General features: G+C 44.2%; 1 protein-coding gene across 1 annotated transcript in view; it reads right to left on the bottom strand.

Annotated features, from left to right (window-relative positions):
- The window catches only part of adarb2 (adenosine deaminase RNA specific B2 (inactive)), a 178,766-nt gene extending 164,560 nt beyond the window's left edge, over nt 1-14,206 (bottom strand). Inside the window, exon 1 of the mRNA XM_053413064.1 lies at nt 14,104-14,206. Within this exon, the coding sequence (XP_053269039.1) occupies nt 14,104-14,206 (103 nt within the window). The remainder of the gene's footprint in view (nt 1-14,103) is intronic.
- Nucleotides 14,207-15,444: the final 1,238 nt, after the last annotated feature.

Here is a 15,444-nt window from a genome sequence, read left to right as displayed (position 1 = left end):
GTAGTCAGACGTCAGGCCAAATATACATCATATCACAGGTAGAATCACCATCCACAATCTGAGCCACCCTTCTCGCAACACAACATGAACTCATGATCACTCAGGCCTTATACTCACAAATCTCTGCATCCTGTTTTCATTCTCATTTTATACAGATTACTGTGGCAGACACTATCACTGTGGCATAAATGGTTGAAACAAAGTTGAAGCTCAACCCCTCGCACATTTCTTCTGCACATATAGCTAACTAATGGAAAATTGCCATATGTCCATATCTCATTAAACTGTACATTTATGTAAATTTGGACAATTTAGCTATAACTGAATTACCTTTTTTGTATCTTCCCATTTGTTTAATTTATTTTTATGATCTGATTGTTATTGAATGACATGTAATACATTACTACCCAACAAAGCTGATTTCTGATAAATCTATCAACATGCAAAGGTAATGAAACGTAAGGTTTTCAATAAGGCCAAACGTTCACAAACTGAGTACTGAGTAGCAGAACCCTGGAGACATCATGAACATAATCCTCATCCTACTCCCTATTAAATAGAAACACAGTATCTCACTCCAGGGATATTACAGCTTTTAGATACTTGTACTGCAATCAACACCTTCCTGCTCTTCCTGAGACAAACGGCACCTTAAGAGCAACACAGCTTCCTGATGGCGTGTCACTGTGTTATTTGAAGTCTTCCCTGGCTGCCATCTTTGTGTCTGAAGCCTCAGCTGCAGGTGACAGCTTGGAGAAAGTCTCCGGTGCCACGGAGATAATAGCACCTGCAGCACAAAGAGGTCAACACGCTGACCTGCGTTGACCTCTCTGTTGCTGTGTCTTTGTCTGAGAGCACAGACTGTGTTTGTGTACGGGCACGCGCCTGCATCCGTTCACGTGCACGTATTCCTTCTCCGTGCTCGCTATCTCTTCTCCACGAGTCTGCGCACGTACGCCAGCGAGAATTTCTCTCCTTATCCAACTGATGGTCCATTCAAATGAAAATGAACCTCCATCACACTAATAGGGGGGAGCGGAGAACAAAGCGCGGGCTCTCTGCAGTCAGCAGGAATAGCAGGAGGATTATCACCGCTATCGTCAGGGCTATTATCATTAAACCCACTTGCCACTCTCCCCCCCCCCCCCTCCACACTGAGTTCATACTGCAGCACAACTAGGACTGTTGCTTTGGTGGCAGAGCCCCGGTGCTCGAGGAGATGGCACAAAACAAGATTATATTGATTTCAGTTGTTGTCGCTAAAACATTTAGGAAACGATTTGTATTTGAATTTAATCTAATTTGAACTGAATGATACTTGATACTTGAACTGAATTAAACAGCATATGCTGTTTAATAACAACCTTCTTGTTATAGTCTGTATCTCAGCGTTGCTGTCATATGTTTTTGCAGGTAGAGAAAAAGTATTTAATTTAACAACACACGTAAAACTTACAAGATTTAGTAGAACATAATAGAAGCGTAAAGCCTCCATGCTACAACTGTTAAAAACCTATACTACATTACATGAATATAAATGACAGAATAAAACCTCATGAATTGACAAATGAAGGAGGCAAATGTTAACTTGGCCTCAAGTGTCTTCAACAAAAATTGTTTATAATAAGTACTGCATCTATACAATAATTAGGTCCCTATTGAATTGATTTATTTATTTGGGGGCTGCTAAAATGAACCCAGAGGAAACACTGTACTGTGATGATTTAGTTGATGCTGTTCAGCATCAACCAAAGTCAGCAAGTCTCCCAGAGGCAGGCACAGCAAGCGCAGCATTTGTTCTGTGTTATAAAAACATGGCGGCGGGAGCAGCAGGCAGGTTGAGGAGAAGCAGGAAAACCTTCAGTTATCTCAGGCCACAGCCCACAAATCCAAACATCCACTGTCGCCACATTGCGTGCTATTAACAAACACTGACATTGTGTCTCAACTCTCACATTTAAATATATTGTCGACCTAAAATAAATAATGAAAATACAATCATCAGTTGCATTTATAATCTATATCATGTCAATATAAAATTTGATGAAATTACAAAAGTTTGTGTATCAGTAATTTTTGAACATTTACAAAAGAAACTAAAACGGGGCCAGCAGCATTTTCCAAACTTCTCTTTCTGAGTAGTGTGGATACCAACGTATCTGTAACGGAGTCGATGCATTTTCAAACAAAACATTTTGATAAGGATGTAGTGAGTGGTTTTCATTTCCTTCTCAATGGATCTGCTCTGTCTTTATGGGGTAAATCAGAAAATATGAGGAGCGTTTTTTTTTTTTATATGATCTCTAACAGGTTTTTATTCATTTATCTGTGACCTACAACGTATATCACAAACATCCATTTCACAAAAACAACACGATGTTACACCGCCTCTACATAGATGGCATTTGAAGTTGCGTTGTTGTATCGTGTCATGATTCAGAGAAATGCGAGAAAGATAGAACCTGAAGTGAAGCAGACATTTGGACAGCTGCTCCTCGGATGTGCAGCGGGATCCCTCCACACAGTGAGCTGAGTTTAGGATGTTTTTACTGGAGGCGTGTCTCTCACGAGGGGGACACACATACGTGTCTAAATGTGGAAGGGTGGGTTTGCAGGATCATCTGTGCAAGCATTTCCGGGGCTCTTTACGCCCAGAGACGTCCTCTCTCTCTTTGTCCTTTACGCTAAGCAACATCCACAGCCCCGGGTCCCTCACACCCTTCACCCCCTTCACCCTTCACCGACAGCTCCGGCCCCAGAGCTCCAGTGCGGGGTCGCCGGGGAGGTGGAGGTGGAGGAGGGGGAGGAGAGGATGAAATCCGCCATCGTGCCAAAGCCCGTCCGAGCAGACCAATGCCAAAGCACCATGTGTGTACAAAACAACTCGACTGAATCCGACTCAATGTATGCTCAGGCCTTATCTGGGTGAAGCCAAATACACTCTGAGCTATCAGAGGCAACGGATGAGCGATTGGAACTCTCAGTTTTTGCGGCAAATGCAAACACATCTATTACGCTCGGCCGCTTCAAGCTGTACAAATCAAAATCAGTGCGGCAAGGAGGAAAAATAAACACCACGCCGTGCGACTGTTAAGAAACTCGGGAAAAGCAGAACTTCGCATATCGCACGGATCGGCCCCGAGCTATATGAAAGCCGACGCTGGCCGACTCTATGGTGATACGCAGGACATCAGGCAGAGTTAATGCAGGCGAAGAGTTTTTCTAAATACCTTTTAAAGGATTTGCTAGATAAGCCTGTCGGTCTCTCCTGGAAGGAGCCCCTAAAGGACGGTGGAATCGATGGATGAGAGAGGATTTACTGTAGGGCGAAGAGCAGGGAAAACTGTTATTTAATGCTCGCATGTGAACAGAATAATGAAGCAGGCAGGAAGCTCAAGAGTGCGTGTGCGCTCGTCATTATCAATGGACTAATCTGCCATTAAACCATTCCATCAGCCACATGGATCTAATGGCCACCGGACGAAATGGGCTTTATTATTCCTGCAAATCAACCGTCATCGTACAGACAATGAGTGAGAAGGAGATCTGGCTTCACCTCTCATCCAGAGTGAGGTGAAAATATCACAGTGCTAAAAAACACCCTGTAAACAGCAACGGCAACTGAGCTCATGACACAAATAAAGCTTTGCTCCTTAAAGTTGAACACTTATTATTTATTGCCTTATTAAACCTCCCGTGGGTACCAAGTAGAGAAAGGGACGTCTGACTATTTGAACCACGATCGGCCAATCGGAGCGGCCATGAGCAGAAATTGTATTTTTAGATGTGAACAGAGCTGCAGTCGAACAGAATTGTTTTTACTTCCAACTTGTTATATGTAGCATCTATGTAAAGCTCACTTACAGTATGTGTGTGTCTTAATACAATTTATCATGAACCATTAAAGTCCAATGGATACAGCTGCACAAAACATCACACTCTAGATATCAAACAAATAAGTCAATAATCGACTATTCAGTAAATTCAAGTTAATTTGTATATCTAATTTAAAAACAACAGCAGTTGACCAGAGTGCTACATAATAAAAAAAAAGGCACAATGCGAGATATAGGAATGAATCAAATAAAAATAAAAGGACAACCAAAAAAAATGTGTCTTCACTCTAGTCCTAAATATTTAGACGGAAGGAGAGCGCTTAGTTCTGAATGGGAGACAGTGCCAAAGGTTTAGGGGCAGCTGGAGCAAATGTACGACCATTGGCTAAAAACTAACATCAACATGCCAAATATGCCAATGTCCAAAAATAACAGACAAAAAAACATCAAGATCCATGAAGAGCTGGCTTGGAAATATTTTCCTATCTTGCCACTTTAACAAAGTGAATAAAAAAATCCTGGATCTGCCCCTTTATGAACGTTTGTGCGAAAGGTCATGAGCTTCTTTCTCTGTCCATCCTTCTACCAAGTGTCACCGAAATCATTTCAGTCGTTTTTGTCTGAACCCGGCCGACAAAGGAACCAACCAACAAATGGACGAGGGTGAAAACGGAGCTTGGCGTATGTAAAAGTAGCCTCAAGTTGTAAATCTGCCATTGTTACAACTATAACCGGCATTTTTGCTGCACAAAAGCAGCAACCTACACAGACGGAGCAGCCGTCACTAGAAGGGGAACTCACACCAACTCCATGCTATCTGTCTTGCAAGAAAAAACATGCTGACAGAGGAATGGTACGGTCTTCACAAGCTGCTGAGATTCATATTAATGACCTAAAACTGATCTATCATGGATGGACAGCAGTGATTATGGTGATTGAGTGTCCACCTCATCCCGAGTTGTGCGGAGTCCCGTCAAGGTTAAGACCAGTTTGGAGAAGAGCGCGTCTCCACGTGCAGAAAGGAAGTCCTATGGAGGGTTGTTAAGGTGAGAGTCCCCCCCCCGCTGGACCCTCTTGTAAAAACGCTTCATCTTATTAATGGTAATAAATGCTGTTAGCCCCCACCCTCCTCACCACCCCCCCCCCTCCAGCAATAAGACGCATCTACTCTTGACTAAAGTCCCCTTCATTAACGTTATCTCAAATAGGCACCCACTCCGATGGCGGGAACAGGGACGGGTTAAGCTGCTTCATCCAATTTCATTTCTTCCATATGAGGCCGGGTATCAGTGGTGAGTGCTGTGTCAGCGCAGCACACAGGGCAGTTTGTGCTGTCATGTGGCCGGAGCACGACATCAGTGCAGGAGCTTTAAGCCTCCGAGAGCCGAGCGGCCTGCCGGCTGATCAGATACCGCCGGGGCGCTCCTGCGTTGGTGATTTTTAATTTTCGAACGCACTCAAATGGCAGCTGAGCACATTTCATGGTTGACTTGCAAAGGGCTCATTTTTTTTTTTTTTTTTTTTATTGGTGCACAACGTCTCGCACCTTCTTTAGCTATTTTCTGCTTTTCGAAATATGTCCGCGCTCGCAGCAGCAGCCGCCGCCACGCTGTGAATACGCAAGAGCAAACCGGAGGACAACGGTAACTCTGTGTGCCGCGGCTGGGGAGAGAGGGAGATGGGGGGGGAAGAGAGAGGGAGACAGAAAATGCAACAAAAGACGTGACAGAGAGGAGGAGAGAGGGGAGAGAGAGAGCGACGGAGAACGGGTGAGTCCGCAGACCGTCAAATGATCTGGCCTCTCTCCAGGCATGATGACTCAGGGATGATGGCACAGTTAGAGCTAATTAGGATCATAAAGCGGAGAAATGTTTTGCCACCATGATGTGTCGGGCCCTTCCACCCTATTGGCAGGACTTCACATTAGATGTGAGAGAATGTCTGGACGGCATGCTGAACAGCACAGAGTAATAACATTAATAAGACGAACTGTTCGTTCAAAACAACAGCTACACAGGAAACTATTAGAATAGTCTCCGCTGCATGATGATTTGAAGCTGGCTGTCCTCCAGCAGGAGCGCGAAGCCATCTACTGATTATGCTTGATTTATTCATCAGTTTCATTAGTAAAACGTCAAACAGTAATATAATGTCCAAAGTGAGGCCTATAAACTCCATGTTAAGGCTTACTAACAGTGTTATCATAACAATCTATCTTACCACTTAAATACTCTGTGCACTATTCATATTATTTATAATACTTATCTATATCAGTCACCTCTCCGCTCTTCAGCTACCTCGGCTTATATTCTATTGAAGAACAGGATTTTATACTTATTTTACTTTTAGTTTCTTATACACACGATCATTTCATAATAATGTTTTACTTGCACAGTGACAATCAAATTATTTAAATCTAACTAACAGTCGAAGATTCAAAGATTCAATCTGCAACTGGAAAATTGCTGATTCATCCAATCAAGAGCTGCTGAGTACATCATTAACAGACTTTCTGTTTTCATGCAGTCAGTTGCTGGGTTAGGAATTGTGTTAGGCTACGACACCCAACCCCTAAAAACCTGTGACATCTTCACTGTTCTCTGACCACAAGACCAAACAGGTTTTAGTTTTACACACGGCGAGTTGAATGAGCATCACTGATGAAGCTCAGTACGACCTGTGGACCAATCATTGCTGCACAGTGGGGAGTCCGGTTGAGCCATCATTAATTCACAGTGCACAATTCTTCTTCCCTTTGATTCTGGTGTTGTGAGGCAAGCGAGAACCTTTTATCTGAATTAAAGACCAAACTGCAAATCAGCCATGGCTCAAAGGAGAATATAAGGGGTTGCCTGATGATTTCAAACGTAGGAAATGACCTTAAACAAATCAGCTGTTGTTCATTCAAATGGCTGTTTGAGTCAATCGCTCACAACAGACACAACACGGAGGCGTCACAAGCGGAAAGGACTAGAAACTGTAAAAACAAGGTCATTTTGTACTCCCTCCAAAAAACATCAAATATTTCTCGACGTGAAAGTGTCATGATGCGTTCAGGGGACGACCCGACACGTGAAAAACACAGATTCACATATTGTAACTCTTAGAGCTCTGAGAGGGCCACGCTTTGTCTCTACTTTGTTTCTCAAGTCCGGTGCCAGCTCAAATCTCATGACAGTGGCTACGAGGCAACTCTCTTCATGTTGCGTAGCCTGGTGGACTGCAGTCACACAAACACTGACAGGAGGCAACAATGCTGCTGACTTGCTGCGCTACATCTCTGTTTATGAGGACTGACAGCTCACCAGCATGTACTGCACTCACACACACACACACGCACAAACACACACACGCAGGGAGACAAATCCTTGCTAATGCACACTCACACATGCCTGCAGACAAATGAACAACCATTGCATTAGCGCTGATAAACTGGATTGCAGCGTAACTGTTCTCAAACATCTCCCCCTGAAAGCACCTCCCGCCTGAGAAGCCGCTGTGGATCAGATTGACGGAGCACAACACACGACCAACTCCATATAACTTCTGTGTGTGTGTGTCGTCATGGTAACAAGCACAACAAGTTATTTTGCGATGTGAGTAATACCCTTATCTGTCCAACTGCGGGAGGCGTCAAACAACAGACTAATTAACTCAAAGTGTCACCTATGAATTTTAAAATCTGTATCTGTGCTTTTCATACTTGTCATTCTGTTTATCTACTACCTGTGTGTGTGTGTGTGTGTGTGTGTGTGTGTGTGTGTGTGTCATTGAGACATTTTGGTTTAAATTTAGTTTTTCAACCGCCGCGTGAACTTTAAATACAATTGCTCGCTGCCGAGCTCCGAGGAGCCAAGAGGGACTATTACGAGATAATTTCTAATTATGCTAATGTGCTAAAGTTGTGCTTTTTCCTTTTCCTTGGTCATTTTATCAGCCGTCCTCGAGAGACCACAGTCAGTCGTAATAACCCTTTTTCCCTCGGCTCAACGCGCCGTCGGTTAGAGGACGCCGTGTCCCGAAACCCGCCGACTCCTCCGCCGCTGTACCCTTAATCAGGAAGCGCCTGTAAAATTCACAGAGCCGTGCTTGTGCACAGAGAGGGAGCGCCGCGCCGCCTCCATCGGCGCTGACCTTCATTAACCTCATAAATGCCAGCGGTGTTTCTGTCGCGGCTCTTAATGTGGTTATCAGCACAAACACAAACAAATGTGACAGAAGTGTTTCGGGGGCTGAGGCTGCAGCTTTACATCTGTGAAATAACAACGCCATGTATCCTCTCCCACTGCACACGCTGGCGCTGTGACATTGAGCCGTCCCGACACGGAAACCAGCACCAGCAACCACTGTGTTCCAATAACCAGGACAACCAGCAACCAAACCAGCCTGAGGAAACTGGTGGTGTGGATCATTTGCAGCAATCAGCAAGATGTGTGTGTTCATTTAAGTCCTCGGCCTGTCCCTCTGTCTCTGTGTGCGTCTGTGCTTCTGTCAGTCAGTTTGTGTGTCACAGTGTGTGTCTGTCTGTGTCATGCTGCACAAGGATTGCCTTTCTGAATGTCTCTGAATGTGAACACAGGCCACTGCAGGAATTATACTGTACCACTAATCTGCATACGGGCTGTTACACAGGTTCTGCACCACACAGAGAATAACTGACATAGCTACAACATGAACCAGACTGGATTCTTGAGGGTGAGTGAAACAAGAGACGGACCCTGACCAGCCTCCTCTTCATCACGGCTCAGTCATATCTGAGCTGCACCTGATATCTGGACTGTCCATGTCTCTGATGCTGAGCAGGAAGCGTTTTTCATTAAGATCTCACTGCACTAGTATCTGGCACTGAGCAGCTTAATGACCGAGGTGCAGAGATCACACGATACTGACGACAACCATTATATTGAAAAAAATCTATTATTGATATAATGTTAATAATACAGTTATATTATCGTTGAATGATAAAGCGCCTCTTAAGTTACTTCTGTTTCTTTCCGCTCTGATGCAGTTACTATTTGGCTCACACTCCACACTGTTAGTTACTAGTTACTAGTTCTACCCTATGAGCGCTCTCTCTCTCTCTCTCTCTCTCTCTCTCTCTCTCTCTCTCTCTCTCTCTCTCTCTCTCTCTCTCTCTCTCTCTCTCTCTCTCACAAACAAACAAACAAACTCTCATGTTTCTTCTGAGACTTTCTTATCATCTGTCTGTCCATCATCGTCTCCACTGGTTCTGTATCAGTGAGGCACCTACACACAAACAGCCCATTCAGAGTAGTGTGTGTGTGTGTGTGTGTGCGTGTGTGTGTGTGTCATTGTCACAAGTGTAAGTTATATGCAGGAGATGCAGACATAACAACTCAAATGAAAAGCAATACTACTACTACAAATAATAATAATACAAATAATTGAATATATCAATGGGATTTATCAATATACGGTTACTCAGTCGTCAATCACAGGGACAATGGTCCCTAAACCCTAAAAGGTTTGAATATATTGTGTTTTTGAGTAATTTGCCAAAAACAGGATGAAAATTGCAATAAACAAAGTTAAAGATGAAGTTGACTGATTTATTATTTAGTGAAAATCTGATATCTCAAGGCCGTGCTCTCTGGTTTTATCTAATTATATATTATTGCAGCTTTTTATTGATGCGGTCTCTCAGACTCTAACATGTGGAAAATAAACAGAGAAAAAAAAGTTGCAATTTTGTCGTTGCTTAAAAAAAGCATAAAGCTTCAGTTTTTTTGTAATGTACTTTTTAGATTTTTAGCCTTGCATGAAGAGATGATATGAGAGAGGCAGACAATAAATGGGGGGAGACATGTAACGCCCCTGTTCAGAGTTAAACTGGAGATGCAACACAAGACAATACAAACTATTAAAAAAACTGAATCCAGCAACAGAAAGGTTGAAAGGCAAATTCACTGTATAAGTCAACAAAGAGGTAAACCCAGTTCTATTCCTACGTGAACCTTCGTCACATTATTAACCTCCCACTCCTTTCTTACTGTATAATAAATGCTGCTCATAAAATATATATATTATCATTTATTTATTTTTAACTTTGAATAAGGTTCAATGTCATAGAACGTCTTCAAAGCAACAAAGTAACCATCGACCAGTAACTCAACAGATGGGCTGGAGTCTTCTGTAAATATATAAGTTTTCCAATAACGCTGCTGTAGCCACTGCGATACACAACTTTTAATTTCATGCTTCATTACAGGCTGAGGACAACCTCTCATATCTGACACTGTACCATAAAAAAAAATGCATCATCCTCCATCTATAACAAATTGAGAGTGAAAAGCTTCCCATCCAACAGCTACCAGTACTGAGAGATTTGTTTGGAAATTCACTCATATATAATATCCACTATGTGCAAACCAATGCAGGATGAGGATTCTTAGAAAAGGTGAAAATCCTAAGGGAGGTTCTGTGCTCCTGAGCTTCTTCTCTCCATCCTGACCTCTGCCCTCACCCCGGTGCTTCCTTCATCACTGCTGAGAGAAACGGATGCTTCCACAGAGCCCGGGCTTCCTCCCACTCCTCCTCCCTCCGCAGCTCAGCTGCATGTCCGACACTCAAAGAAGTCCCCCGAGAGCAGCGGTGGGCCTGCCGCCGATTGTCGCGTCCGCCCTGCTAACATCTCCTCTGGTGGCTTCTCTTTAAAAAAAAAAGAAGAGGAGCCCGGAATGCGCGAAGGGTGATGACCCTCACCCCTCTGCCCTGCCCTGCACCCCCTCTCCTCCCCCACTTGGCCTCAACGTCCACCGCCGCACACACTCAACCGACCCCACCGCCGCCGCCTCGCCAAGAGAGACAGCGCAAACGGTAATTGCCACATAAATTACGTTACACCGTGTTTTTCACATTTGCCCCTCGGCACTCTCGATGATTTGCTGATATACTGTACAGTACGCTGAGAGAACAGGGTGATAAGCACGGCTGTAAAAAGAAATAATGTTGGTCTATAAATCTCTGCCGTGCTTATTTTTTTTACTTTAAAAACCTCTGTGGATAAAAGACAAGGAATATGGTGCACATATGTCCCAGTTAAAGGCTGATGAGAGGGGAAAAGGTCACACTGCTGATTGACAGGTCGGATTTTGCCGAAAAACACACACACACACGTTCCTGCACACCGCCGGGCTGTCACACACCTCAACAGGGATTTTGTTTGTGGCACCGAACGTCCCTTTAGAGACGTAAGCGACATAATAAATCACAAAAGGTTGTGATTAATTAAGAGGCAGACACACAGGATGTCCATGAATCCTTCTCGGGGGGGGGGGACGACGACAGTGGTCAAACACTGTGCTTGAGGGAGAGCAAACAAACACAGAGCGAGGTGCGAGCACAGCGCCGGGCCGACGGGAGCATTGTGACCTGAACAATACGATGAGGCAGCGGTTGGCACAGAGAGCTAAAAAAACACAGATGGTGGATTTAGTAAAGTGTGGGATTTCGAGGAAGACTGTGCAGAGGACAGGGTCCGGGTGCCAAAAAGATGACAACAAATCAATCTCAGGCCTATAATCTGCAGTCTGCAATTATTTTGTATCGTCCAATCCGAAAAATGAGCAACCGCAGATAAGAGTTTAGCCGTGAAACAACACAAAAAAAGAAGAAATTAATAGTAGTTGAGAAGAGGAATCTGATTACTATCTTATGTGAATACTCACACACAGGTTTTAGCGAGTCCATCTACAAATAATCTGCACTCCTCGCCGGAGATTAAGCCCCAAATACCAAGCAGTAATCCCTCTGGGACTTTTTGCCTTAAGGTCTGTAAAAAATAATTGTGTGAAACCTCAAGATGATTACATTTGGAATGAAGGAATCAAAAATAACAAAAAGGCTCAGTTCAGCTTTGTTTAATCTGAAGAAATGATCTATCAATCCCAAAGTGCTTCTATCTTCTAAAGGCAGTTTAGGGTAACATGTGCAAAATCTGGGGCAAACAATGGGACAGGAAGGGCCGATCGGACTGAGCACAACCCGTCCACCTCCTGCAGCTCTGGAGGAGTCGGCGGCCATCAGCACTTCCTAAAGACACACTTCATTTCCAAGCGGTCCCCTGAACTGGCCCCTAATGTCCCGTGTTATCAGAATGAATCAGCAGTGCTGATAAATTAGCCGTACGGAAACACGCTGCGGAGGCCTGTCAGCTAATGTGCGCGCGTTTGTGTGATACTCATATGCAATGCTTAATGTTGTGGAACCAATTCTGTCGTTTCCATTATGTAAATACATTTGCCTCAGCACTATATTTTATGTATTGTCTGCCTTGTCTCAATTACTTGGGCTATTAAAAATCAAGAGGTTATGGAAATGAGGTGCAGTTGTCTGTTTGTAGTTTGATGACAAGTGCAAAGTGTTTATGAAAGCTCGTTATGCATTCAGCTGCAGTCGGATACGTCAACACGCTCCGAGCCTTCATCCATATTCCACAATGCAATGGGGTGGCACGTCAGTATCTTCAAGCATGAGCAACACAAAGAGTTGTGCTCTCATCTGTTACACGTGTAAATAAATAAAAAATAAACGTCTCATCGCTATTTGATTTAATCCTCCCCTGCTTTTCTCATGGAGGTGCCAGAAAATGTAGGCAAAAAAGAGGATCATGTCATATTTCTGGGAGGGTCTGTGGCTTCTCCACAGCAGATACATGTTTGATGCTTCAGTTTCGGGGGGGAAGTTGCTTTTACTGAGAAAAAAAACCCTCAGAAATATCAAGAAAACTAAAATCTGGAGAGTTTCCTCACACACAGTTTCCTCACACACAGTTTACGGAATCTAAAGGTTTCACTCACATATCAGAAATATAACTTCTCCCTCAATCTTTTAAAAATGTAATTTCCCCCATTTTTCACCGAGGAGTGGACAACGGAACAACGAATTACACAACAGCTGAACAGCGAACAAATTGAATTGTGAGCAATTGTACCACACAACTCCAAAAAGTGAGAGGTGTCGAGATGGAAGTGTGTGATTTAAGTCCAGTGTTTTTGTTGTTTTTGTCATATACAAATGTGGAATAAATGACATTAAAATATGTAAGTCAGTGGTAGAGATACTGTAATTTACTGGGTTATTTAAACCAGTCAGCATCTATCACCGTGCGACTACAGACAAACGCTCAATAGGAAAAAATGTCACCGTTATCATGTTTCATTCAGTGGAAATCAGCAGCTTTTCCATTTTAATTACACATATAATTGAGTGTTTTCCAGTGTGTCACACTGTGTTAACACACCGGCTCCATCCCCCCTTCTTCAGCAGGAACCCTTCTCCTCTTAACATCTCTGATTAGAATTAAAAACAAATACACACAAATAAAAAATCATGGCACTAAATTAAATGTATTTTTTCTGAATTGTGGAGCAAATAATGCCTTATTTTCATCTTGCCTTTTTTCTGTGTCAGGCCCAGAACAGATTCTCAAACTTTAAAGTGTTGAGTGTCAGTGAATGAGGAGCAGCAGAGCACTAAGATCCAAAGCTTGCATGAAGGGAAATTACTTAAAATTAGACGATAAGAGGAAAAAAAAGAAACTGAGAAATTATGAGGAATATCAAGATTGTGCGTCAAGCCCTTGATTAAGAGACAATTAAATGTGTGGGTCCTTAACTTAAAAAATATGTGTAGCTTCCATACACTGAGCATTGGGGTTGTTTGATAGTGCAACACACAAGTTGAATTATCCGAAGGCGTTAATAGAAATTAGGGAAGAAACTTGTATCTTTTTTAATGAGGAAGTTGTTTTCCTTTGCATCAAAGCTCACGTGTTAAATTGTTAAAAAAAAAAGACAATAAAACAAGGCGCTTTTCTCACGAGGCTACGTCTATTAATTAGACTATTAAAGCTAATGCAGAGTTTAATTCCCTTCCTATAATCCTGGACGTCAGAGACAATGAACCGTTTTCGGACAGCAGCGCAGCGGCAAGTTCGGCTCCAGCGGCGGAGAGACGATGCGTCATTTAAAGGCGCTGGAGCGGCTGTTGTTGCGCCTCATTCGCAGAGAAACTGACATTTCTTTATGTTCCTCCACTTTCCACTATATTTTGGATACGTGCAGCAGCTGCACCCGGAGCGCGGAGCTGGCTGGGGCTGAAGCGGCAGCGCACGCAGGGGCTCGACCGGCGGTGCGCTCCGGTGCCCCCGCCAAGGTTGCGCACGACCTCTGTCCGCGCAGGAAACAGGAGAGAGAGAGCGGCACTAAAAGAAAGAAAACCTAAACAAGTGTGTTAAAGTTGTTACCTTTTCTCTTCGATCGCCTCCTCCTCCTCCTCTTCAGCTTGCATTTCACCTGGCCGCCCTGAGCCCCGGACGCGCGGCTGCTGTTCCCAAGTACGGATGCCATCGGCGCATGCAGCCCCTCGCCTGCTCTGGAGCGGAGCGCGGGGGAGAACTTGGGAGGACTCGGGCGGCTCGACTCCCGCTTTGCACTTTGTGTCGCTTCCAGCCTCCGTCGCCGTCGCGATAACAGCAGAAGGTTTGACGTCGACTCGGGGACTGTATTTTTCGGCTTCTCCCTGCGAAACCAGCGTGGAGAGGGAGGGAGGAGTGTGTGCGTCTTGCTGTTCGCGGATCACCTCTGTAACTCCAGCTCACACACACACACGCACACTCACACACACAGGCTGTTCTCAGCGCAGCAGCTCCGGTCCTCCCGCTCCTCTCCCGACTAGAAATGTTTGGCATCAGCCACTTTGGATTCAACCATGCATGGCTCCTATCTATTTGCTGCCGAGCTTTCTAATTAGGGTCCAATCGTGGCTGTCTGGGAGGTGTGACATCACCAGCGACACCCTCCTGCCCACACCCCTTCCTCACCCGCTTCCACTTACTCTGCACACTTTTTCCTTCCCTCTTCTTCTTCTGCCACATGCACTGCAGGGGAGGCTTGTTCGCTTCTGAGGTCAGAGGTCAGCCTGTTGAAGGGATGCTTGCTCAATAGCACTTGCAGCAGGTCGGATGTTTGGCAGCATGAGGGGCTTGAACGTGGGTTTGTCCTGCTTCTCCATCCTTTCTGCAAACTCAACTTCAGGCTGAAGGAAGAGAAGGGTGGGATCATTTAGACACTGAGGGGGAAAAACTAAGTAGAAAATACTTCAAATCGTCTCCTTGTAAATTACTTTTTGTCAGCTGAGATTTGGGATTTTTCATTTTCTCGCAGGATTATGGATCTGAAGTATATTCCCCCTCATTCCCGCTCTCTGTTCTAAAGTCACACGAAGGAAGATTACTGTGCTAAGACGCTATAATGTTCAATTAACTGGCTTTTCCAACACACGCAGCAACAACTCTGTCACATCAAATGCATCTTTGATATGCGCTCGGTCAGTTTAATTATCCAACTTTTCCTATTGACAAATTTTTTCTACAATTTACATGACAAAATGTGGCTTCTTTTATTTTGAAAAGGGCCAGGTGACCTTCAGCAGAGGAGGCAGAAACTCCACTGACTAGCCGCCGCCGCTGAGTTCCAACATTGTGACATTTTGGCATTTTTGTGTGAAAGCGCAGCGTCCAGGCTTTCAGAAAGAATTTGTGGCATTTGTATAGCTGCGGGTTGTTGTTTTATTCCCCCGGCCTCTG

Source organism: Pleuronectes platessa, chromosome 20 (genome assembly GCF_947347685.1).
Source record: "Pleuronectes platessa chromosome 20, fPlePla1.1, whole genome shotgun sequence".
Lineage (NCBI taxonomy): Eukaryota > Metazoa > Chordata > Actinopteri > Pleuronectiformes > Pleuronectidae > Pleuronectes > Pleuronectes platessa.
The sequence above is the reverse complement of the archived record's forward strand: the minus strand, read 5'-3'. Positions and strand labels throughout refer to the sequence as shown.